At 23.5% G+C, this 26338-nt stretch overlaps 1 protein-coding gene across 2 annotated transcripts in view; it reads right to left on the bottom strand.

The window, feature by feature from the left end:
- LOC112599101 overlaps positions 1 to 20202 on the bottom strand; it is a 38343-nt gene extending 18141 nt beyond the window's left edge. Inside the window, exons 1-2 of one of the 2 annotated variants that reach the window (XM_025345844.1) lie at positions 19008 to 20202; positions 5977 to 6024 (exon numbers count right to left, since the gene is read on the bottom strand). In XM_025345844.1, coding sequence (XP_025201629.1) covers positions 5977 to 6024; positions 19008 to 19560 — 601 coding nt within the window. In that variant the 5' untranslated portion in view covers positions 19561 to 20202. The remainder of the gene's footprint in view (positions 1 to 5976; positions 6025 to 19007) is intronic. The other variant, XM_025345845.1, reaches the window with a different exon arrangement.
- Positions 20203 to 26338: the final 6136 nt, after the last annotated feature.

Raw genomic sequence — 26338 nt, 5'->3', positions numbered from 1 at the left:
ATTTACTCTCAGATTAAAGCTAACAATACAAGCTTGATTCAACTAAACGAAAACTTGCTATGTTGCAAGTATGCCAATAAGAAAAAAAAAACAAAATAAAGTGTATTGATATCTTTTTAAAATAATAGTGTCTTAGTTTGTTCTATTAATGGTTATTTAATTTTGATTGAACTGGAATTATCTTTTTCGTTTGTTATTTGAAATTATAATTTGTTGTGTATAGGTTTCTCCCTTCTCGGTGTTTTTTAGTATACAATTGTTCAGTCTTGTTACCTCAAAGAAAAAAAATAAAATTACGCTTATTATTCAACCAAGCAAATCCCCAAAATAACGTAAAATAAATTTTATACGTCGAAACGATAATTGAATTGTTCAATTTACTTTTTTCTTAAACAAATTAAAAACCTATCATTGAAAATTTTATTTAAAAAAATATAAGCTAGAGTAAATCTATCTTTTATTAATATTATTATAATAAGCTAATTGATTACTCAAACCAAAAATTAATTTTAATGCTTACTAAGCAATCAAAAAAAAAAAAAATAAATAAATAAATATTTTTGCGTTAAATACAGAAATCCCATTCAACATCAAATTTTAAAATACTTAAAATGTATTAAAAATAAAATTAAGGTACTACTAGTGAAAAGTTTTCATACTCAAATGTTCAGTTTTATATTTAAATTTCATTCTTTTTTTATAAAGACTAAATATTTTTGGTAAATTTTTTATTGAATAATAGTATTTAAAATATATTTTCAGTAATTTAATAAATAACTAAAAACTTATTTATTTTTTCTTATGAAGTTAACATATTATAATGAAAATATATAAAAAGCGTGTTTTTGTACTTTATTACTTACTAAAATTATGTTATTTAAAACTGAACATTTTTTAAGTTTTTTTTTTAATTTTTAAAAATAAATATAAAATTTTCTTATTTATTTCAAATTTTAAACTTGTTATTTTATTTGAAAAAAAAAAATAGTATTTTAATGATAATTTTCAAAATATCTTTACTTGAAAATTATAATATTTCATGTTGCCATACCTTAACATTTCATTCCATTATAGCTTACCTATAGTTTTTAACATAAAATAAATAAATGAATAATTAGATATAATTAAATAAAAATTAAGAACCGTATCAATTTAAATATGTCATGTTAGTTTTAATTTAAATTTAATATTTTAATGAAAAATATTAATCAATAAATAATATTTTGTGAAAATGATCACAAATTATTTATAACTTTAGTTTGTCAATACATAATTTAGGAGAAAAACTTAAAATTATGAATCTATTTAATATTGGAAGGTTACACATAATTTTTTGTTAAGAACCAAAATTATATAAATTATAATTTTTTTTATTTTTTTTTTTTAGATCTGAGATAATATTACAATTATTAACATATATTTTGCATGTGATTTATTTATTGTGTTTTATACATATTTTATTTTTATATGATTAATTAAACTTTTGAAAATTTTATAGATACCTTTCTATGAACTAAATATTTTAAGTAGTATTATTTTATAATCTAAATTTTATTTATTAGGTACTTTAATGTCTTTTGGAAAAATCTTTGCTGAAATTAATATACTTTTTAAATAGCTTTTATAATATAATAAACTAATTTTACTTAAAATAGATACTTAATATTTAATTAGATTTAGTTTATCTAAAATTATAATTATTATTGGTGTGAGAAAAGTTGATTATTCTGTTAATTACTTATTCATTCTTATAATTGTACTTGTACGTTACTAAAATAAAATTACCATATATTTAAATATAGTAATGAATAAGATCGAATCTAACCATTCTAATTAAATTACAAACATTCTAATAAAAAATGTATGAGTTTTTTTTGTAACAATTAAATTAGTAGTTAGGCACTAATTTTTACCATTTTTGACTAGCACAACTTATTTCAACGTTAATTAATTTAAAAGAATGAGTCATAATTTAAGGCACGATAAAATTTTTTAAAAATTATAGAATATGATATAATAATGACTATAAAGATTATTATTATGTGAGGGTAGTACCGAGGTTAACAACAATGTAGTAAATGTTATATTATTTTACGTAATGATACAATTCGTATATAAGGTGCGATTTTCCTTACTTACTAAATTTAATGGTTGCTAGAGAATAAATATTCTTGGATTTTAATAATAATTACAATAAATTTATAATTAAAAAATTAATAATAATAAATATTATGAATATTTATGTTTAATGTTCGTCATACTTTATACGTCAACTCTAATCCTAAAATTTTGGTTTTAAAAATTATAAATATTATTTAATGGTTGCATACGAGTTGAATCCGAAAATAATAACAGTTTTTATGTTATGTTGATTGAGTTTAGGTAAATAAAATTATTTATTTTATCTTAGTGATATGAAGTACGAATATAACATAGATTTCGTACATCCCATATCTAAACGATTAAAATACTATTCTGTTTATAAATATGTAATACAATAATATTAGGTATACTTTAAATAAAAAACTATAGAATATCTAAGGAATATTTCTTAACTGTTACGAATTTGTTAAATATGTATCTTTATGTATCTTATAAATTTCAGCCAACTTTTAGCAACTAGACGTTATTAATAATTAAACAAAATATTAAATATCATATTAAATTTATGAAAAATCATACAAAAGAAAACATTATTTTCAACTATATCTGTAACAACTAGATGATAAGTTACATATTGTTTAATAATTTTTTTTTTAGTTGTAGAAAGTAGGTACATTGTAAAATATTTGAGGTTATTTCTATATTTTACAACCAGAGGTTCTATATTTTATTAAATTATAAATTTGACAATATAATTTTTGACTTGAAACACAAATAATAATTTTTACATTATTTTCTTAATTATTCATTATACAATTTCAATTATCAAAGTGTATGGATTGACATAGTTGATAATAAATGTTAAGTTTATAACGGCAATAGTAATTATGTCATTTCAAAAAGGTCGCGTTGTTATATTTTATAAAAAACTAGTTTTAAGGGTTAAAAATATAATAAGAAAAAGAATTAAAAGGCTTCGCATGAATAACTTATGAGTGTTACTACTACCTGTTCAAGGGTTAAATAGCAGGTTATAAATAGTTTGTCGAAAATTAGTTTATATAACATCTATTATAAGGGTATATTATTGGAAATATACTGTTATTGTGCAACATTTTTGGGCCTTTTCCCACCACCTTCATGATATTTTTGTCGTTGAATTTTCGTGATTTATTAGCTTATATTTTGAATTAAAGAAAGATATTATTAGAATAGGTCAATATGAGTAGGATATACAGCTATAAGCTCTCGAGGGAATATAAAAATAATTCCATAAATATTTTGTTTTATGTTGTATTTATAAGCTGTGTACGTAGAAAATTTTAGTTGCTTATATTATTTAATAATGCAACCCATAAGTGGATAACTTTATAGGTTTTACGTAGTAAAAATGACTTTAGTTTTGATTATATTTTCATCATATCATGTGAAACAAAATCCTAATGGATATTCATTCTGTTTCTGTACATAATATAGCTATTATTGACTAACGTACCTATTTTTGTTGACATATTAAATTGGTTAAATCACAAGCAACAATCATAAACATATGATAAACAAAATTATGTTTATATTTGTTTAGAATGGAAGGAAAAACCAAAACATTTTAATTGTTTGTTTGTTTGTTTGTTATTTAACGGTTTGTGAACAAGTAGAAACATAAATATTTGAATGGTCTTTATTTGTTACGGTGAATTTAATGTTTTTTTCGTAATTTTTTCAAATATTATTTTTGGAACTCATTCATCTCTAAAAACTCTTTAAGCTATTAATTGTTATTATTATTATTTTATTGTATGGCGCATTAGCGCTAGTCAAGTTTTTCTCGCATTTTTAATTTCTAATTCTCCAAATAGATTGTCACAGGCGATTGTAAAATTAAGTGCATTACATATAAAAGTCGACATTTATTATTTTGAGAAAAATAAACCAAAAAATCTTACTAGATATAGTTGATTAAAGAAATGGCTATTTAAAAAATAAAATGTAATTGAAATAATTATTATCACTAGGTAGGTATAAATCATTGACACGCTATTAAACATAAATTATAATTATATTACAATGTTTAATATAATAATTATTGATATATTATATACCTTGAAAAGCATTAACTTGTAAGATTGAGAAATATAAAACCCAATAAACATTGTTATATGCATTTTTTGCAAAATAAAAATTTATTTACTATAAATACTTTGTGATCTCATAAAGGAAATATATTAAAGTTCTTCTCTTTGGAGATAATTTTAATTTATTTTGGATATAACTTGGTAAACTTACTTTAAACCATACATTTTAATAGTTAACAAATGAATAAAACCTAAGATAATATTTGCTATGCGTCTACAATTTTAACTTAATATATGTTTAAATTGATATATTAATATTTTAATTATGTTTTGGGGAATTTCATAATATAGTGCAAAAAGATAAAATATACCTAGACATATTTAAATATTGAATAGCTAATATGTAATGAACTATTTAAATGGTTCAAATATTATTATAAAATCAAGACAAAACATGAGTTAAAAATCAATTTTAAATTGTATTAAAGTGAGATTTAAATTAGGTCCAAGTATATTCAACAAGTGTTTGTTTACATAGTTCATTAATAAAATAAAATAATAAGTTTGATGTTATTTGAATAGTATATTAACTTTAAATAAGAACATTTTAATATAGGAAAAATTACTATGACTATTTATAAATATAAAGTTTAAAAAAGACGCTGTTTTAACATTTTAATTACGATAAATTATAAAAACGTATACGTACATATTTAATCCACTATATTTTAGAGTTAAAAATGTTCACTAACTTAAAATTTTTATTTTTATATCTCATAATTTTAACTAAATAATAACCCATAACTAATTTATAATGCTTTATAAGCTTTCTTATATTTTTTTCATAAAATTATTATGAATTATTAGTATTAATACAATCTCATTATGCATTGTAAATATAAATTACTTGTTTTTTAAATAAAAAATTCAATTTCAATAATAAAATTTACTAAAATCAAGTTAATAATTGAATTTTAAAAATTATAAATACTCTTCATTATTTTATAATAAAACTAAAATATAAATTTTCATTTGGTACAATTTTGTCTAAATTTTTTACATTATAATTTTAAATGCAGTGACATTTTTCTCATATTTTACTGAAAACAGTTAACATTTAAAACATATTAAAAGTTTAACATTTATTATCTTAAAAGCATTTTAGTTTATGGAAATATTATTCTAATATTATTTGAAGTCATTATAAAAAAAAAATATATTATTATATATTTATATTAATTTTTTGAACTATACTTATAACTGAAATAAACTATTGTTTCAAAATTTGATAATTATATCTCGTATTTTTGTGAAGATTTAATATTTATTATTAAAAGTATCAAATGTACACATTCGTTTAATGTAGATTTTCAACTTAAGACAATACATTTGGCGTTTTGATTGCAACGATGATTTTTATTTATTTATGTACCTAACCAATCATTATTTAAACATTTAATATTTCCGCCAATATTATTTTGTATCTTAACCTGTAAATATATACTAGAATTAAATCATAAAAATATATTGTAATCATAGACCCTTAATATATATATATATATACATATACATATAAAAACCAAAATACATGTTTCTTTTAAATATGCAAGTTGAAATGTGAAAAATCGGCATGCTGAACTTTGTCATTCTAAAGAGCATAGGTTGCTCTAATAACATAAACAAATCATTTAAAACCAGAACTAAGTTTAAAAACGGTTCTTATCTAGTGTATTTTTACAAGGATTATGTACAAGGTTATATTTTTACATTACTAGTTAGCCTAAACATTCAAACCGATTACCTGGGAGCATATCTTGATTCAATTTTACGTCGACGTTTTGATAACTACCTAGAAACATTATATAGTACAATTAAAATCACTAAATCTTTTAGTATATTTACTAGATTTTTATTTTTAGTTTAAAACCAAATAAATATTTAATTTCATTATTAATTTGATACACACATAAGATAGTCTTATGTTTAACAACATTCTATTAATAAAATATTTTATACTTTATTTTATGTTTTATCTTGTAGGTATGATAGGAGTATGTAATTTCATATTATGAAAATGAGTTTATTTTTTAATTAAAAGTTAGTTTCTATCTAATTAGTCAAGATGCGTTAAAAACTATTTATCAACTTCTTGTTTAAAATATAAATGTTCTCCAAATTTATGTAAGGGGGGATCCACTCAGCTAATTTTAGAGACTGCCAAATTCACAAGGACTTTCAACATTGTCGTTAACCTTAAAACAAAAAACTACCTTCCTAAATATGAATCCCCGGTTACATAAAACTGCTGTAAAATCTATAACCAAGTCCATGACTCATACTCATAAGTTTTTGTTAATAACCATTAACCATTTATCTATACAACATCAATATCGCCATTAAAACTTTTCCAGATCTTAATTTAATTCTAAACAGTAACATAAAAATATCTAAATAAATTATGATGCCATTGATTTCTCTTTTAAATACAGTTATTACACACCTTGTCGAAAAATGTTTTAAAACTACTCACTTCTAATTATATTATTTTTTTGTCCTCTATTGATATTTAATACCATTTATATTAATTAACTGCAATCATATATGAAAAATAAATTCCCGTAAATGTCATCGGCGGTGAGCTGGTTTATTTTAAAATCAATCGAGCTAAAAAATTCTAATATCATATTATATTTTATGCTTTTAATACTTAATTATATTAGGTATATAAAATGTATTTCTTAGTAGATGTTAGACGAAATAAAAGTTTCTATTTATATTAAATGTTATATGTAATTAGAGTGGACTTATTGAATTTACATGAATTTATTGGTGGATATTTTTTGGTAGACGTTGATATTAGCGTGTAAACCACTCATAATAAATTTTGTGTATAATAATTATCATTGAATTTAAATTTAATACTTTAATAATGTAACCTATTCAATAGCGAAGTACATTTGAGTATTCGACACATAATCAACAATAGAATAATTTCCCAAATTTTTATTTTTACATAATATGAACTATATTTTCACATTCTTCGTAAAATTATCATTAATTTTGTATATTTTGTTTTTAAATTGTAAAAATATATTTACAACATGGAAAACGTTTTAAGAAACATATAATTTTATATTATAAATATTTTATAAATATTTTTTTAAGCATTTTGAAATTGTTATGTTTATGATTACAAATTGACATTCACAAGATATATGAATATAACTATCATATTTTTGAAAATATTATTTGTAGTTATATTTTTTTTAAGGATGTCTTATAATTTTAAAAATAGATATCATTTTCGATTAAATTATTATTATTTTTTTTTGTAAAATATAGAAGATTAATAAGCTTTTGATGAATATAAACATGGTAAAAACTTTGTGTCTAAATAAAATAAATGTTTATTTTTAATGTGTTGTGTTATAACTATAACTTACGTATAACTTATTACAACTTAGTAATAACATTTACTGATCTACTTGTATACAGAAAATGAGACATTTCTGTAATAAAAATCAATGAAAGCGTGCGCGGCGTCTCGGTTATGCAATATTGTTACGTTTGTGTTATGGAATTTGTTATGTATTATACATCGTGGTTACCCATAGCACTAATAGATTTTAATTATTTTTTAAATGTTATTCATGGGCATTCATGAATTATACCTACAAAATAGTTTGCAAATATTCATGGTTTTGATGAATTTTTGTCAATATTTGAACTTCAAATGCTAAAAAAAAAAAAAAATTGTGCCTATGTATTCTTAAAAATTTTTGATCACTATAAGAATAATTTATGAGGAACTTTGTATTAAATGTTCAAGTATTTTAACTGGGCTAAAAAAATTTTATCGACACTTCAAAAACAAATTTTCAGAAAAATTGAAAATTTCAATTGTCTATAAATAGTTAAAAAAAAAAGTCAAAATATTTTGAAAATTAAATCATGTAAAGAAAATTCCAATCTAAATAACTGGTAAAATTTTCAAGTATCTACGACTTATACTTTTAGAATATTAACAAATATTTAAAATCTTTTGAGGATAAATCGTTATTGTTACGTTATTTCGTAAAAATTTAAAATTCAAACGCACTTAAAATGTTTCCTATAACGATGCTTTGAATTTTTACTATAGCTACTTGAAGGAAAACTTAGGGAAAACATAGTGTAGTATTTTTAATCCTTAGTTATAAGCACAAAACATTTTATGATTTTTCAACTTCAAAATTACTTACAAATTTTCGCGTTTTTGATAGATTTCGTAAATATTTGAACTATAAACGTTTATAAAAAAAAATTGTGACTAACGATTTTTAATTTTTTTTTGGCTATAATAAGAACACATCATAAGGAACCTTGTATTACATTTTCATAATTTTTTAGTCATCCAAAATTTTTTTATCGACACTTCAAAAAAAAATTCTCATAAAAATTGATAATTTTAGTGATCTATAAATAACTTAAAAAAGTCAAAATTTTTTGAAAATTTAACTGTATATAGATAACACTAATATAAACATTTGGTGAAAATTTCAAATATTTACAGTGGTCAGTGATTAGTTTTTGAATTACAACCATATAAAAATATCGATTTTGTCAAAAACTGGTTTTGCGTAAAAATTCCCGTTTTTCCATCATTTTTTTTTTTTTTGTTGGAAAATATTTACTTTTTACCTCTATAATACACCAAGGATATTTACTTTGCCATCGAAAACCACCCCCGAAGAGTGAAATTGAAGTATTATTTCGACTACTTATGCTGTACACAGACACATACAAAAAAAAAAACAAACATCATTGTAAAATCAATACATTCATCACTCCGTTCAGAATCTAAAATGTTGAATACATACAAATTTATATTACCGTGAATAAAAATATGTCTTATAATTTTTAACTTAATTAAGTACTTAAATAATATTATATGAACTGCTAAATTTAATATTATGGTAAATTTTGTTTCATTTAATCTTCAAAAAGGATTATTTAAAAGTGTTATAAGAAAGCCGAGTAAGAAAGGATTATAAGAAAAAAGTTTTTTGTAGGAATTATTTTAAAGTATTTACATTAATATTTTTTCAAGTTTCTTTAGTATCAGGCTTAAGAGTAGAGTAATATTTTCTGTGTGGTATCATGGTTTACTGATCTGTGGATTAATGATGACAAGAAGTTAAATTATATCCAATTTTAACACACTGGTTTGATATAAAAGATATTAAAATATTTCAATTTCTTATAAACTATCTTAATTCCACTTAAAACTTTTTTTGGGTATGCATATAATATTTTTCTTTGTAAATATCTAGAAAATTGTGATAGTATAGGTTGTTATGAAATATTTATTCTTAATTATATTTGAATTCTTCGACAAATGTGTAAAAATCCATACATAATTATGCACGTGATAGAATTAACAAAACAAGCATGCCAAGCTGAATAATATAACGTGACGTATGTATAGAAACGCATGTGGAACACACGTGTATCTGTAATATTTAGGTTTTACGAAATATAGGTCAAAATAATGTAACGACTCAGTGTGAAAAATAATATTTTGAAAGATGAACACCAAAAGTATATTATCCGAATTTATGAACGATTTTAATATATTTATTTTAATTAAAAAATTTGTATTATATACTTATATAAGCTGATAGATTACGAAAATATTATAACTATCGTATGGCGAGGTTTTATATTTATTCCATCTAATTTAAAATTCACGTGAATATACGCAAAAATCTTATATAATAATATATACATGTATGTGTAATATACGTATAAGGTGTTATCGTTGTTTCTATGAGATTTGGTTGTCCAACATCGCATTTGTATTTGAAACGCATTACATTTTACGTGTTTGATAACGTTATATATTTGCCGGAAAATCATAAAACAACAAAAAAATAATAACATTCCAAACGGAATCAAAAGGAACAATAGAAAAAAATTATTTCCGCGCCGTGAACAACGGGTTTTTCGTATTTTTTTTTTTATTGCATTTATGTCATCGTGTTTTGAAATATGTTTATGTATTATATTATACATATACACAACACCATGTAGTATTCCTCTATCTACGATTGGCTGTCGTCGTATTCGATCGTTTTATTATTATATCAATTGCTGAGTCTCCACAACCGTTCATTTGAAAACCGACGGCAACGGCGATGACGACGCATAGCAGAACTGTGTGTGGCGTCGCAAGAGTACTCTAGCTAACCGCCACCGACGCCGCCGTCGTACTTGCTGGGAACGAACTGAAAGCAAAGTCTTTTCCGCACGCCCAAGACCAAAGTCTGCTCACTCCTCCCCGCGACTATCGATCCACCGCTCTGACTCAAAGTCGTTTTATATTACAAACTACCGCCACCATTTGGAAATATGCGTATAAGTATTTGTGTTTATGAATATAATAATAAACATGTTATGTGTATGTCTGTATAGTATAAATGCATTATATTTTATTGCTACGTATTCATTTCATAAATAAAATGACGGCGGTGGATTACGAGCCGTGATGACGAGAGGTTAGGTCTAGTGTTCTTTTTTTCCACACGCGTTTGTGTGACATTTATTATTTAGTGATTTAAAAATAAAAAAAATTAAAAATATTAAATAAATCTTTAAGCGTTGTTGTCTTATATAAAATTAATAATATTACATACCTATACAGCTTACAATTTCATTTAATATATATATATATATATATATATATATATATATATATATATATATCATAGGTGTTTCATAAAATAAAAATTTAATAAAATATCATTGAGACATCCTCGTTGTTATGATATAGTAGGGAGAGTTGATTAAATTCTCTTCTTGAGCTCGTTAGGTTCGTATTTTTTATATTAGGTTAAGGTTTATATTATTTTAGGTTTTATATCATCTTAACTGTGATCGTTAAATCATCATCATTATTATTGTTATTATTAATATTGTTCTACATCGATGCCAAGTATATAGTCATCCCGGGCTATTGATATTACATTTTTCTAAATAAATTAAATTTTATTTTAATGTTATAGAAAAATTAAACACGGTTGGTGGTAGTGTTAAGTATTTGAATGAAGTTCGACGCGATGTTACGGCCTGCGTAATATCTATGTGATTGTGTGAGCGTCACCCGGATCAAAGCAACAAGTGAGATAAAACCGTTACATACAGTTGAAAAATTAAACTTGTGACTCATAAGTTATGAGGAGAGATAAACATTTTTAAAAACCTGTAAAAAAATTAAATATAATATTTGATTTTTGTTTCACAATTAAACTGGTGCTAATAATATTTTACTCTATGATGAATATTGTCAATGATAAAATTTATCTATTCAGTCCATTACAATATATCGATTAAAAGATTAATATAATTTATTGATACATTTTAAACTAATATAGTATATTATACAATGTATAACACACGTTAATATCAATATAATTTCATATAAATTTTACAATATGTAACTACACGATAATAATTTATTAAATTGTATTTTAATAAAATATTATTTTATTGTAATAAAGTATGCACATACTATAGAATAATAAAATATTTTAGCTTTTAAAAATAATTTAAAATCATATTTAATTTTTAGAAACTATTTTTAAGATTTTTGATCGCATACTATTTAATTACCAAATATTTTATTAAATAACCATGGAATAATTATAATATGTTTGTTTATAAAATCCATGACAACAATTAATTAATTATTATTTTTTAATTAAATATATTACAATTATTAAATAAATGTTTAGTTTATTTTATTAATGCTTATAGGCAATTAATTGTAAATTATTATATTTTTTATTTTTATTTTTAAGATAAATAATAACGAATTTAGTTAAAAGGAAGTAAAATCCATATTATACGATGTTATCATGCATTTTATATGCTTACTTAGGACTGGAAAATGTATTTAAAATATAAATATAATTTCAATGTAATTATTAATGCGAAAATGTATTTATTTGAACATTTTATGATTTAATTATTAATTTATATACAGTTAAAATAGCGTAATATGTAACGAATTCATACGTAATATTTTATGTTATATATATCTAACTAATATTAGGTCTATTTATAATAGAAGTTAAAATTAAATTTTTTTTTAGCATGTTCAAAAATGAATACGTGTGTGCATTGATGATAATTTAATCTAAATTTTTTAAAATAAAGTACCTACTTGTACACCATAATCTGTGAATGTGCTGATTTATTAGAAAAAATAACTTTAATTTTGAAAAATTATGATTTTATTGCTTTAATAACGATCAAATTATTCTGATAAAATGTGTAAAAATTACTTTTAATTATTAATTTCATTCAAACCGACACTCTGTGATTATAAATACATAGGAAAGTAACTTAAGGTAACACATTTTATATCAATCACGGTGATTATTATACTTAATCAAATATAGGTCGAAATTTTGTAACTTACTTTATTAAAATGTTCGTTAAACATTACAGTTACAAACTAAGCACTATAATATTGATTACTTTGAAAACCGTTAATAGGTATATTTTATGTATATTTATAAAATGTTCAATTGTAAATGTTATATTGCATTATTAGTATACATAATATAATTATATTATAAATTATTAAAAAATTTAATAAAATTAATTTAATAATATAAGTATAATTGTGTAAACCTATTATAATTAGTGCCGCGCAAAACAAAATAATTTATAAATTAAGTAGTTGCAAATAATTATACTTTTTACTCAGTGACAACAATATTTTTAACAGTCATTATTATTAAATAAATATGTAATTAGGTTTTTTAAATACAGTGTATCTTTTATTAATATCAGTGAAGATTCTAACCTCAAAGTTATATTATAGTTATGTATAACATCTTTTATTGAAAAATGTGATGATATATATTTTATTATTACTTATTAATGATGTTCAATATATTATGCAGTAAATTAAAATTTAATCAATTAAATTTGATTTATAAAAGAAATTAACATCACTTTACTTTGTCCCAGTTAAAAAAAATATAATATATTATCTACCTATATTTTCAATAAATGTAATATTCTGTTAAAATAATGAATGTTTAAATTGTCTGTATACAAATAAACACACAGTATTTTCTTATGAAATAAATGTTAAAATTAAGAAATGGAGAAATATAAAAATATATTTAACACAACACAAATTAATAATTACTGTTTTCTACGTGTCGAGTAGTATTATACACGTTTGCATTTATTAATTAATTCATTTTTTTTTTTTTTTTTTTGATGACGTCTGCCATATTTTTTTGTTTCCTTAGGTATTGAATAAAGAAAGAGAAAAAATTTCATTATACTAGTTTCATTAGTTGATATACTTATATAAAATAAGCTTTTTAAATCAAATTTAGAATAAATAATATAAAATATTTGATATAAAAAAATATTTAAATGTTTTAATTTAAAAAAAGAATCTAGATGGACAATTTTATATTAATTATGTAATTATTTAAAGAAAATGTTCAAATAGGTACCGAAAATACGTTTGCGTGAACTTTATTGTTATTTTTGATGATATCTAAATATGTGTTTGAGTTTAATAGAAATAGAGAATGAATAAATAAGTTTAGAATTTATATAAGTTCAATTGTAAAAAGTCATTTTGATAAAATATCATATTTTTATTATAAATATTTAAAAAATCATTATATCTAATCGAAAATTGTGTGTTAATATCTAATTATTACTAATTTAAATACAAATTTAATTATAAGGGATGGAATAATCTTTAAAAATAAATTAGTCTAATAATAATTTATTTTATGTGTACGAGTAAAAAACTCAAAAATAATAAAAGTTGGTACTTTAAGTACTATTCTGCGCTAAGGTGGCCTTTTAATATATATTTAATTGTTGTGTTCAATAAATAAACTGTACATACATATTTTATATATTATTGCAGTTATGCAGTTAAAAAATGAATAATAAATGTTTTCAATAAATTCATATCAAATAATTACCTACTTCACTCTTCTTGCTTCTTTTCATGTATTTTTATAAATTATTTATACACGTAATTTTATAAATTGTACAAAATTTTATGGTTTTAGAAAATAAAACTTTTGGAAAAATAAAACTTAAGTTTTTAATGAATGAAATATGTTTATTTATTGTTTACTATTCAGTTATTAATGGTTTACTATATAAGAAAATCTTCATGTCAGTAGAGCATTATAAAACATTAACTTGCTAAAATTATAAACTTTTTAAAAGTTATTTAGATATATTAATATATTATTGAGCTTTTAAGTACTTAAAAAATATCAAGTTTAAGCGGAATGTCTTATATAGGAAAACTTGAACTCAAAACCAAGTAAAAATTTAATATTTAATACATTTTTATGAAATAAAATATATTTTCAAATTATATTGTAAGTTTTATTAATAGGCTTAGTAATATATTGAATTACAATAATATATTGTATTTTGAAATAAATTAAAATAATAAAATGGGGAAAAAATAATTTGCAATATTTACTTTTGATTTTAATTATAAGAAAGTGTATAATTTTTATCATAATAGATTTCCTTATGTAGAATACAACTTATTGAATATTATTCTAAAATTTAGTTAGTGATATTATTGGAATTTGTATATAATATAAAATAAAAATTTAAACCAAATTGTTATAATGAATAAATAATAATGCCATAGTCGATTTGTTCATCTTGTAAATTGAAGATAAAAAAAAAAAAAATTAGCCAGATATAACATAGATCCTAGGGATTATTAATTGGAATTTTTATTTTTTACTTACAATTCACATCGACACTGCTGAACAATAAAACATAATGTAATATAATGATAAATAACTTTTGTTTAAAAATTAATTCTGATCAAAGCACTGTTAAGACTACAATTTTAAATATTAGAAATCCTTTGTATTTTTACTTTTCAATATAATAGTTTTTCTCATTCGTAAAAATACTATTTAAATAGTCTATAAATGATCTGTTCATTGTACTATTAAGATACAATTTTCAAAAGATAATAAAAAATAAATAAATATACTATTTTATAAATATGTTTGACCTTTTAGGGTAAAATATGACAGGTGTTTATCGATGTTATCTTTTACATATCACGGTCAAGCGCAGATTCAATGATGGGCGGAATAGCAACCGCCTCTCTACTCTTTTGACTTAGTTTTACTTATAAAAAATTCCCAGTAAAAAAAATAACATCTCTATTGTATTTAAAACGTATTCTAACTTCGATTAAAATATGATACAACAAATATAAAATTCATAAAAATATTTTGATGTATTTATCTTTAAATGGTTAAATATATTCTATGAAAAATATTTATTTTAAATTGAACGACTGGTTTTTTTGTGATGACTTTAACTAATCATATTATTATGCTCAATACATAACTGTTTTCTATATTTTACTGAAAATTAAATTATCATAAAATTATTTTAATAATGATGTTAATTATAGTATTGTTAGGGGCATCTTCAGAAACTAGATTGGAAAGGAAGGATAAATCGTGATATCTATAATAATATTATACCATACTATACTTCATATTATACATTTTTTTTTTTAAATACGAGCTTAGGTAGTCCTTAAGTATTGTGAAATTGATTAATGAGTTAAATTAATTCAGTTTAATTCATCAAGAGGTTTTTTTTTTTTAGTTGACAACAAAAATTTAATTCTATGATGTTATTGTATAATTATCAATTATATTAGTATTATATATATTATTCTTGTAGTTTTTAATTATATCATTGACAACATTGAAGCCTACTTATTATCTATTTAATAAACATTCATGTCATATTTAAGAAGTTTATTTTTTATATGACAAATATATGCAATTGAGTAGTAAATTGTACGCAATTGGATTCTATTCATAAGTGCAACTAGGGTTAGAATTATGGATAATTCTTGTCTTTAAAAATTTTAAATTATACTTCCACTCTAACACGCTATTGGACGTTTTAGATTTTGAATAAAGCGAATAAAGTATTCGTTCTACTATGACGTGTGTATGACGTATGTATGTGTTTTTATTTTTTTGAAATTATTGCGGTGAATCAAGTGAACTAATCATAGTAATTGTCTACCCAAAACTACATTACGCTCGCTACTATATATTACCTTAATGATATTTTTTTCCACATTAATTACTTAAATATATTGATTTACATGTTACGTGTAAATAACAACAAAGAAACAAAATATTTTATAGTCTACTACTTTTTTTTATGAGGTGTAAGGGATAAATATTATTCAAAGGATAAAAATATGTACATAAATTCAAATATCATTCAATGATTCCGCTTAAGCATCCTAGTACACCACTGGTTCTAATCTTTTTTTACTATCCAAAAAAGTAGCCTTAGAAAAATAATATTATACTAAAATCAATTTATTTCTTTAATAATCCATCAAAATTTAGATTTTTGAAATATGTGTTAAGTCTTCAATTTTTATTTTAAAATTTTTTTTTCTGGTAATTCTCACTAATTTATTACATTTAAGAAAGATAACTTTTAAAATTTATCACTATTAGATTCTTAGATTTTCGATTTAATAATGGTGTGTGTGTGTGCATGAGACATTCGCAATTTTTTTTTTATTAAAAATTATTCACTTTGTAAAAATGCTTAAAATTTTGATACAAAGCTTTTCATAAGTTGCAAATATTTCAATTAAAAAATATCATATATTTATAGTCACAATATTTTTTTATAAGCATTTTAAGTTAACATTTTGATAAAATTTGTAAAACCACAAATATTAGCAAATTATTTTGTAGTAAAAAAATTTTCAATACTTTTATTTTTATGTCTAAGTTTTGAAAATATAATATAATATTTATCTTAATTAATACATACTTAAACCATAAAAATCTAAAAATTTATAAAGACATTATAATATACATTTATTAAAATTTCAAGTTTAAATTTATACGAAATTTTTTATTTAAATGATAAATAACAATGTTAATTATTTAGTTATAATTAAAAAATATTATTGGCGAGAACTTGAAACTTTTGCATAATATGTTATAATATTACCATGCACTGTATTATACGCAATATCATTTTTGATTTATTTCAAGATATTATCTATTTATTCTATGAATCTATTTTTATTATTTTACGGTATTTATAGAAACATGTTATTTAATTCTTTATAATTTGACATAATATACAAGTATATCATTGAATACAAAATTAACTCTCCCATTAAATTTTCCCGATCAAAACCTAATGAAGAGCTGTTCATCATTTTTTGAATAAAATTTACAGAAACATTAATTTCATCAAACTCTGTTTTTTAATTGTAATTTATAAATTTCTAAAGGAAGATATTTAAAATGAGTTTATTTCAACAATTTATTAAATTTTAAATCCAAACATTTTCTTTTTTTTAGTTTTTGTTAATTTCTTAAAATAAGTGCTAAGATTTTTGAATACAGTTAAATTGATATTATTAAGTGAAAAAGCAAAAAATAATTTTGAGATTTGTTTTTCTACAAGGTAAGTGATTATTTACATTCAATTTAACTAGAAAAAACTAATTTTAAGCGATTGATTGAGCATATTTTGAATAAATATTTTAATATGATTCATCTATTTCAGCTTTAAAATTTTTAACAATTCAATCTCTATTTTTGAGTTCAGTAGATATAGTTATATAAATTATTAACTTGGATATATTTTTTTTCACTAACATACGATTGTATGTTTTCATTTATTTTTCCAAGTATTGTATATATCTTAAGGAAAACTTAATACCATACTTAATTTATTTATTTAAGTCAATGGTATTTTTATAACAACATTACATTGAGATATAATTTCAAATGTATGTAATCAAAATATTTAGAAATATCACCTTTTATATCACAACAGGGTTTTCTTGTTAAACTATTTGATGCTGTTATTGATGTTTGAAAGATTGTATAAATTTGTATTTTTATTTTAGTAAGTACACTATTAGACAGTATAAGCAGAATTAAATATCAAGAATTTGTTTTTATTGGTAATTATAAAATATATTGAATTAAAATCAATATGATTATAACGATTATATATTATATTATATGTTTATTAAATATTCCCGTGGTTGGATTTTGATATAATGCGTGCAACAGGTATTAGAAAAACGTATCTTTTCTTTATTTTTATTTCTTAAGAAAACAAAATACCTTAACATTTTATCAATTTAAAATTATAATTTATGTCTGCCGCTTAACTTTAAATTTTATATATTTTTATTTTAATCTCGGTATATTTGTTTTAAATGAATAAATTTAAACGAATAATAACACGACGTTTTATAGATTACTTAAAAATATTATATCATTCCTATTTATTGGAAATAAATAAATTTTCAGTTGTTGGTGTTAAATCGTTAGCGTGCCATTTTATTATCATTATTTTGGTACTCAAAGTGTTATATAAAACACATATATTATATGTATAGCGGTATACTCCTATCTAGGATAATTTAATTTATACAGTTTTTTTTATATTTTTGGCAGGCCATAAAAAGCTTTTTTATCACAAAAAAATAAAAAATAGTGGCAAAATCACCCACTTCCCTTCAAAAAAAAAAAAAAAAGAGATTTAAAAACGCCTCTGGACATACGGACAAGCCATACATTTGCACTGTTTACGCGGTATCCACGTATATTTGGCGCCAAAATCCGTCCTATAGTGAACATAGATTACCAAACTCAGCAAAAAAAAAAAAAAAAAAAACCCTGAGCAGCGCACTTCAAACGGAACCGGAAGTGCATGCAAGCTGCAGTACACACTCACCAATGATGATAGGCATCTCGAACGGGCCGATCGGGGCGACGCCTTGGTCGTCGTACCTGTTGTACGACTGCTGCTGTTGCTGCGGCTGTTGCGGCTGATGGCGTGGCGGCGCGTACATGGGCCTAGGGCTGTAGATGACGGGCAGCATCCGGTCCCTCGGGTCAGTGATCAGCGGTGGTTCGTAAAACGTCTGTCGGGTATCGGCATCGTCGCCGCCGTCACCGTCACCGCCGCCGTCATCGTCGTAATTGTAATCAAAGTTATTATTGTTCTGATCCAAATCGTTGTCGTTGTCACCGCCGCCGCGTTGACGTTTATCTGGCCGACGTTTCGTCGTCACGACCGTTCGCCTGACGCCACCGCCGCCGCCGCCACCGCAATCCAACGTCCTGGCCGTCAGCTGTAACAGACACTTCCTGGAGTCCTTGTACTGGTGGCTCTCCAGGTTGTGCGAGCTACCACCCCTGACCGGCGGCGGGTGTGCCGCGAACAGAGCCACAAAGCCCAGCGCCAACAGGCCGCCGCCCAGCCGCAGTCTTTGGTTTAGCAGCATGTCGCGATCCCTGTGATGATCGCGGACGGTGATCCGAAGATCGCGGGGGCGGCGGCTGCAACCGGTCGGCGTTTACGTACGATTTTATTGAAGTTGACTAGTCGCGGAGCACGACGGTTACGCGGCCCGCGGTATAAACGACTGACTGACTGACTGGCTTACTGCCGGTCGCCACCGCCACTGCCGCCGCCGCCGTCGCCGAGTGGCCGCGCTAAGTGGTGTATTAATGCCACGATAGTCGCAGTGGCGTAGATTTGACTATAACTCTGGGGCGGCAGCGGTGGCTGTGGAATACCCGAGTGCTGGAGCAACAGAAAGTGTTGTTTTTTAATATCTATTTGGGATCGTAAAAATTACTGAAGTTTAGGAACCTACACGGCGACGGGATTTTGTCTCGCGATGGCGAGAGGGTAACTCGCGCAGAAAGCGCGAGAAAAATAAATAATTCTAATAACGATTGTGGAAATATAAAAAAAAAAAAAAAATCCGATGAGCGATACAGTGAGCCAGAGACAACGAGAATGAAAGACAGGGAATCTGCGGAGAGAAAAAAAAGTCGTGTTCGTAAAATCGCGCGTATACGACGGTTTCAACAGATGTCCTCCGGAGCGCTCGCGGTCGTTGGCATGACGCGTCTGCCGGTTCGTTTGGAATGTGTCGGACTGAAGGGACGACGACTCTGGATGTGCGTTGCCCCATGTTGCCGGCAGGCCGCTGGCCCACACACCCACACACCCTATTCGCATGCGACATCCCTTAAAATTGCCAGGCTTCAATGTGCGCGCGCAGCGCACGGGGTGAGGAAATGGGTCATCCGTGTGGGAGATATGTATATATATACATTTTTTTTCTTTTCACCGTTCTCGTTCGCTCGCTTTCTCTCTCACACGCACATACATGCACGCACACTCATCCATATCTCTCACTTTCTCTCTTTCGCGCTCTGTTTCTATTTTCCCAACCGCTTTTTCTTCAACCCGTGGATGATACGGCGAAGGTTGGGCGACGAACTATCTACAATAGGCCCGACGAGAAAACCTGTGGGTGTATCGTGACAACACTGTTAATCACTGGGGTTAATTAAAGTTAATTAACAAGTTATAGTTAATTGGATTTATATCGAATGACTGTCTCAAAATATTTATAATACACTGTATAATATACAAACACGCCGTGTGTAATAAAACCTGGCAATCAATTTCACGCCAAATAACAGTATAGAATTATATAAATGTAATTTATATTATTAATTATCTGCCTATTAGATTGTTGTCATTCATTTTTATAGCTATAAGTACCTACTATTTATTTTTGATGATATCTGCACTCAGCGAATGTGATTGATGTAAAGTGATGAGCTTTACGCGAACGCATTCCCTATGTAGTTAAGAATACACACTAATTTTTGGTCAACAAAAATTATTTTTAAAACACGCAAGTAAAATTTTTAAAATCGTTTTAATTTTCCAATATTTTTATTTATTTAAAAATTTATATAAATCCACAAATATAATAATAGATTTTTTTCAACGTCCAATAGCGAAAAACATACCGGTAAAAATGGGCACTTGCCAACAAAATAATAAAATAATTTATTGAATTGTGTTACCAAGGTAAATCAACAAAAATTATTATTATTTTTATTTTTTTTTTTTTACCACAAACTTGCTTTGAGAAGGTGCTAAAAAGAATATCAATGGCTAAAATTGATATAAATACCTTTGGAGGATAGTCAGAAATCATTATAAAAAAGTTCAGAAATATCGGTTCATTAGTTATTCCAATTAACGTTAACAAACTAAAAACTGCTTAATTTTATATTAAATAGTATTGATAAATTTATTTTTTACTGATTTAATATAACCCTAGTTTTATAAAATATTATAAAAATCAGAAATCATGTATATTTTTATTGGGTTAGCAAATTAAAAAAAAAAGAAAAAGAATTGATTTGATGGCTTAAAAATTGAGAATTAACTAAACGATTCTTAGATACTAGGTTTGTGTTTTAAGACTAACAACATTATTTATTAACGATCTTAAACAAAATAAAAAACGTTAATTAATATTATTATTAATAAGGGTGAAAAGAAAAATAAACATCAAAGTAATAAAAATAAATTATGAACAAGTTTACAAAAGTAATCAATGAATAATCAATAATTAATATATTATTAATAATCATAATAAATTTTTTATGTATGATAATTTATTCCTAATTAAAAGTACCAAAAGTAATGTATTAATTTTAAATAAAATTTGAAATATTTGCATACCTACGTTACTTACGTTATGAAAATTAACAATGTAGTAACTAACAATTCAAAACATGAGATTGATTAGTATAACAAAAATAAATAAAATATTGTTGATATCAAATTTAAAATAATTTAACTAATTATTTATATTGGTTACACATTTGAACCTAGCGGGGGGACTTAATCAACATTTTTGAAAACATATTATGATAATATTATCTAATATTTTTCTTTAATATTTTGATGTTCAGAAATTTTCATTCAAATCATTTAAGAGCTGCACAGTTTATTTTCAGAGCCTTTGTAAGTTTATGCGTATTTTTGGTTCATCCGTAAGTATACTATAAGTATACTATAAATTCAAAATGGGTGGGGTTGGGGACATGTACGTCTATAAGTCTTATAATGTATAAACAGTGGCAGGTTTGCCAAAATTATAATATTATCTGTACCGTATATTGTGAATCAAAGATTGTAAGTTAAAGGGCTTTATCGGATCGAAATACTTAGATGGTTTAGAATGTTTGAATACCTATTTAAGAATTTGGTTTTGCTCCATCTTTAAATTAAATTATAATTAGGAAATAAAGAAAAAATAATTTCACGATTCAAATTATAACAGGAAAATTTTTACTTTGATTGAAATTTATGTCAACTATAGCAATTCAACATGGTTATAAATATATTTAATGGATTATATTCTAAATTGTTAGTAGGTAATTAAAATTATCTAATTAAATAATATAAGAATAGAGTTATGTATTTAAAATGATATAATTAACTTGCTGTATAGTTACAATGTTTAAATTATAGATTTCTATCTCAAATTCAGTAATAGCTTTATATTTATAACATAATTTTCTTTAATTCCAATTTTCAAGTTATAAAGAAAATATTATTAAAACATTTTCAGTGAGAAAAAATGTTATTTAAATTTAAAAAAATAACAGTTTACATTAAATTGAAAAAATATCTCATAAAAATACTAACAAATAACAAGACTATTAATTTTAATAATTTAATTTAATTCACATTTTTTAAACACTTACCTTAAAATATGGGTATATACTAAATAGAATTTAAAAGATTTTATCTTTTTAAAATTAATACCATAATCGGTATCTACCGGTTTCATTATAAAAGGAATTCCCAATATTTTTTTCAAATAACTTACTAACTTAGTAAATCTACGTATATTAAATTTTTTTTTTTACTTGATAATTAAATATTATTATCGATAAGCTAAAATAAGTGGGATTTAGATCATAAAATAAAGTAAAAAATAATCCATGTTATTAATTACTGACTATTTTTTTTATTATTCAGTACTATTTATTTATACATTTTTGCAGAGTAATTTTAAATTTTAATAATATATTTTTTTTTAAGATGTGAAATATGTTAACAAATTATCAATAGTCAAAATATTAGATGAGATTTCATTAATACCGATTTATAATTGAAAAACGATGTATAAATAACATAAATATAAATATATTACATTTGTCTAAAAAATATTTGTTTGGTTAGATTATAGACTAAAGTTAGATTAAAATATTTAAAACATTTGGTTGTAGGTATACAATTGATTTAAAATTTAAAAAAATTTCATTTTTTCAAATTTATTGTACCTTAGTTCATTTTCACATTTATAATAATTGTTAAGATTTAATATTTTTAGAGTAGCAATTTAAATGATATGCACGATAAAAGTTACATAATAAAAAAAAAATGTAATGTATACGGTATAATAAATATTTGTATAGCGAGTTAACAAAGTGTGGAAACCTTAAAAATAAAACTTCTAAAAACATTAAAATAACAGCTTAGTTATGTTTTATCATTTTAATAATATTAATATTTTCCATAATTTAAAGTAATTAAAGTTTGTAGTGTTAATACTGATTATTTAATTTATATTTCTTGTACAATAATATATTGCTTTACAGAGTATTATATTTTTGTAATTTTAATATTATTATTAATAGTAGGTATAACATTTTAAAAATCTACATTGATTTAAAATAAGTGCTAACATTATAAATAAAATTTGTAAATATTTTAACTTAAAAAATGAATATGAAGAAACGAATATTACTACTTTATAGTCAACATTTATTGTACTAAAATTATCACAGCATTTTATATTATCTTTAATTGACAGAATATTGGTCACATGTTTTTAAGTTGATTACATTATAACAATAATACTATGTCCATTCAATTAATGGTGTCTATTCATATAAAATATGATAGCAATTATTTTTCTATCACATAAGAGATATATAAGGTTTAATATTATGGTCATTTATTATTTATTAGACTTACCTTTGGTCTATTAAAAAAAAAAAAAATGATTGAAGATCATATAATAATAATTATAAAGAAACAATATCGTGATAAAATATATAAATAGAGATTTCATTCTTAAACATTTTTACACATATTTGAGGGACCTTACCTACAACCCCATCAGCCACACCTATAAATACACCCCTAGTATAAGGACATATGTAAAAAGCAACCTTAAATAATTCATATTAAATTAATTTTTATTTCAAACATAATATTTTTTCATAAATAATATATAAGTACTGAATAAGTTTAAAAAATTGAATTTCTAAAAATATATATATTCAATTAAAATTAATTATTTTTCTACTTAAAAACAGTTAACTTTTGTTTAAAACTATTTTTAAAATATATTTTTATTACAAACAGCATATAAATGAAAGTACAATGTTTTTTTCTTTACTGCTGTTTTCATTTGTATTCAGAGTAGATAAAATAAATATACTATTTTTTGTTTGAGTAGGCACGTTATGGTTGTTTTAATTTTAAATTAAAAATATTTAAATTTTGTGCTTACCTATGTTTAAAAACTTTTGACAGTGGTATTCACGTTTTTTATTTATAAATTTAAATTATTCAACAAATAATAATAAAGTTAATACTACACATACTAAACAGTGTAATATCATAATCCACATTATTTGAGTAACATAACTTTATCAAAATTTTTCCATATTCGTAATTCAGTACTTTGTTTTAATTTTTGTTTCAAATAATTATTTATTTATCTATATAATTTAACTATTTATTAATAGTACTAAAATTTAATATTAAAATAAAAACATGTTTTTTTATTAAGTTGTTCAATTAGTAATACTCTTTGTATACTAATGGCATGTTATACGTTTTTCTAAATATATTAATAGGACTTTTTTTATTAATGATAAAATCCCGTCATTTTTTTTTTTTTGTTTTTCTGATGATTTTAATTTATAACAAACCAGTGGATGCTGCAGGTAAAAAATGCAGTGCATTAATCCAAACGAGGTGATCAATGTAGATTAATAGCTATACATAGGATAATGTATTATCATTTATCACTATTGATTTGACCTTTAACATAATAATTTATGTTCATATAATACACAAATATCATAAGCATGTATAGAAACATGTTTAGTATTAGATAATAACAATAATAATAACGTGATGTGTTTATAGTTCTAAGTGATATATATATAAATATTACATACAAGCGTGTTTACTTTACACGATTTATACGTGTATATACTATTTATTATTGTTATATAATCTATGATGTCGTGGTTTAACTATTATGTATCAATACATAGTTGTGTTGAAACTTGTTCAAAAGAAAATGACTCTCTAGACTTTAGATCAAATAATATTATATGTAAATTAGATTATTATAATCAAACTCGTGAGCATAATAATTATAATACAGAGTAACCCTATCAAATAGCAAACGTTATTTTGTAAACGGGTAATTTTTTACTACTTTTCATTAAAAAACCTCTCAGTAGTGGACTTTCCGAATAACGGACACCTATTTTAATCTCAATTAAAATAAAATGACAAAATGATGACTGATGAAGACGCTTATAGTAGTATAACAATAATGAACAGGTTCAAAAACCGTTATTTTACACCAAATTGAATTATGTACACATTTTTTTTTATACTATTATTTAAATTGGTACCTATGTATTGTTAAAACATTAAAACTATCATATAATTTAAGCACCAAATAATAAAATTATAATTTAATTTATCCTAATGCGTACATTTTTTGCTTTTAATGTATTTCAAAAGTTTGAAGTTGTAAGCCATTTGAATAGCGGACATTTTAAATAATTGACAACGTTTTAGTGATCAAAAATGTCCGCGTTTCAGAGGTTTTAATGTTTTTTTGTTTTTTTTTTTTTTTAATAGTAGTGGAAAACATCTTATTAATTTGACTTCATTTATAATTTTTTGAAAAATTTTAATTAGATATTACAAGTAATGATCACATACCCATAGTATGTCTAATTTATATACCTATTTTATAGTATTAAGCTATAACAATTTTTAATACGATAAATTTTAATCATTAAGCACACACATACATATGCACATATACATACACATACACATATACATACACTCTAGTAGTATACTGGTGTATGGAACCAAATCAAAAAAATTATTTAACCAACATTTTCCCA

The sequence above is a fragment of the Melanaphis sacchari genome, unplaced genomic scaffold, assembly GCF_002803265.2.
Source record: "Melanaphis sacchari strain LSU unplaced genomic scaffold, SCAv2.0 Contig4_pilon_pilon, whole genome shotgun sequence".
Classification (NCBI taxonomy): Eukaryota; Metazoa; Arthropoda; class Insecta; order Hemiptera; family Aphididae; genus Melanaphis; species Melanaphis sacchari.
Note: the sequence above shows the minus strand (reverse complement) of the source record. Positions and strands in the feature narration are given on the sequence as shown.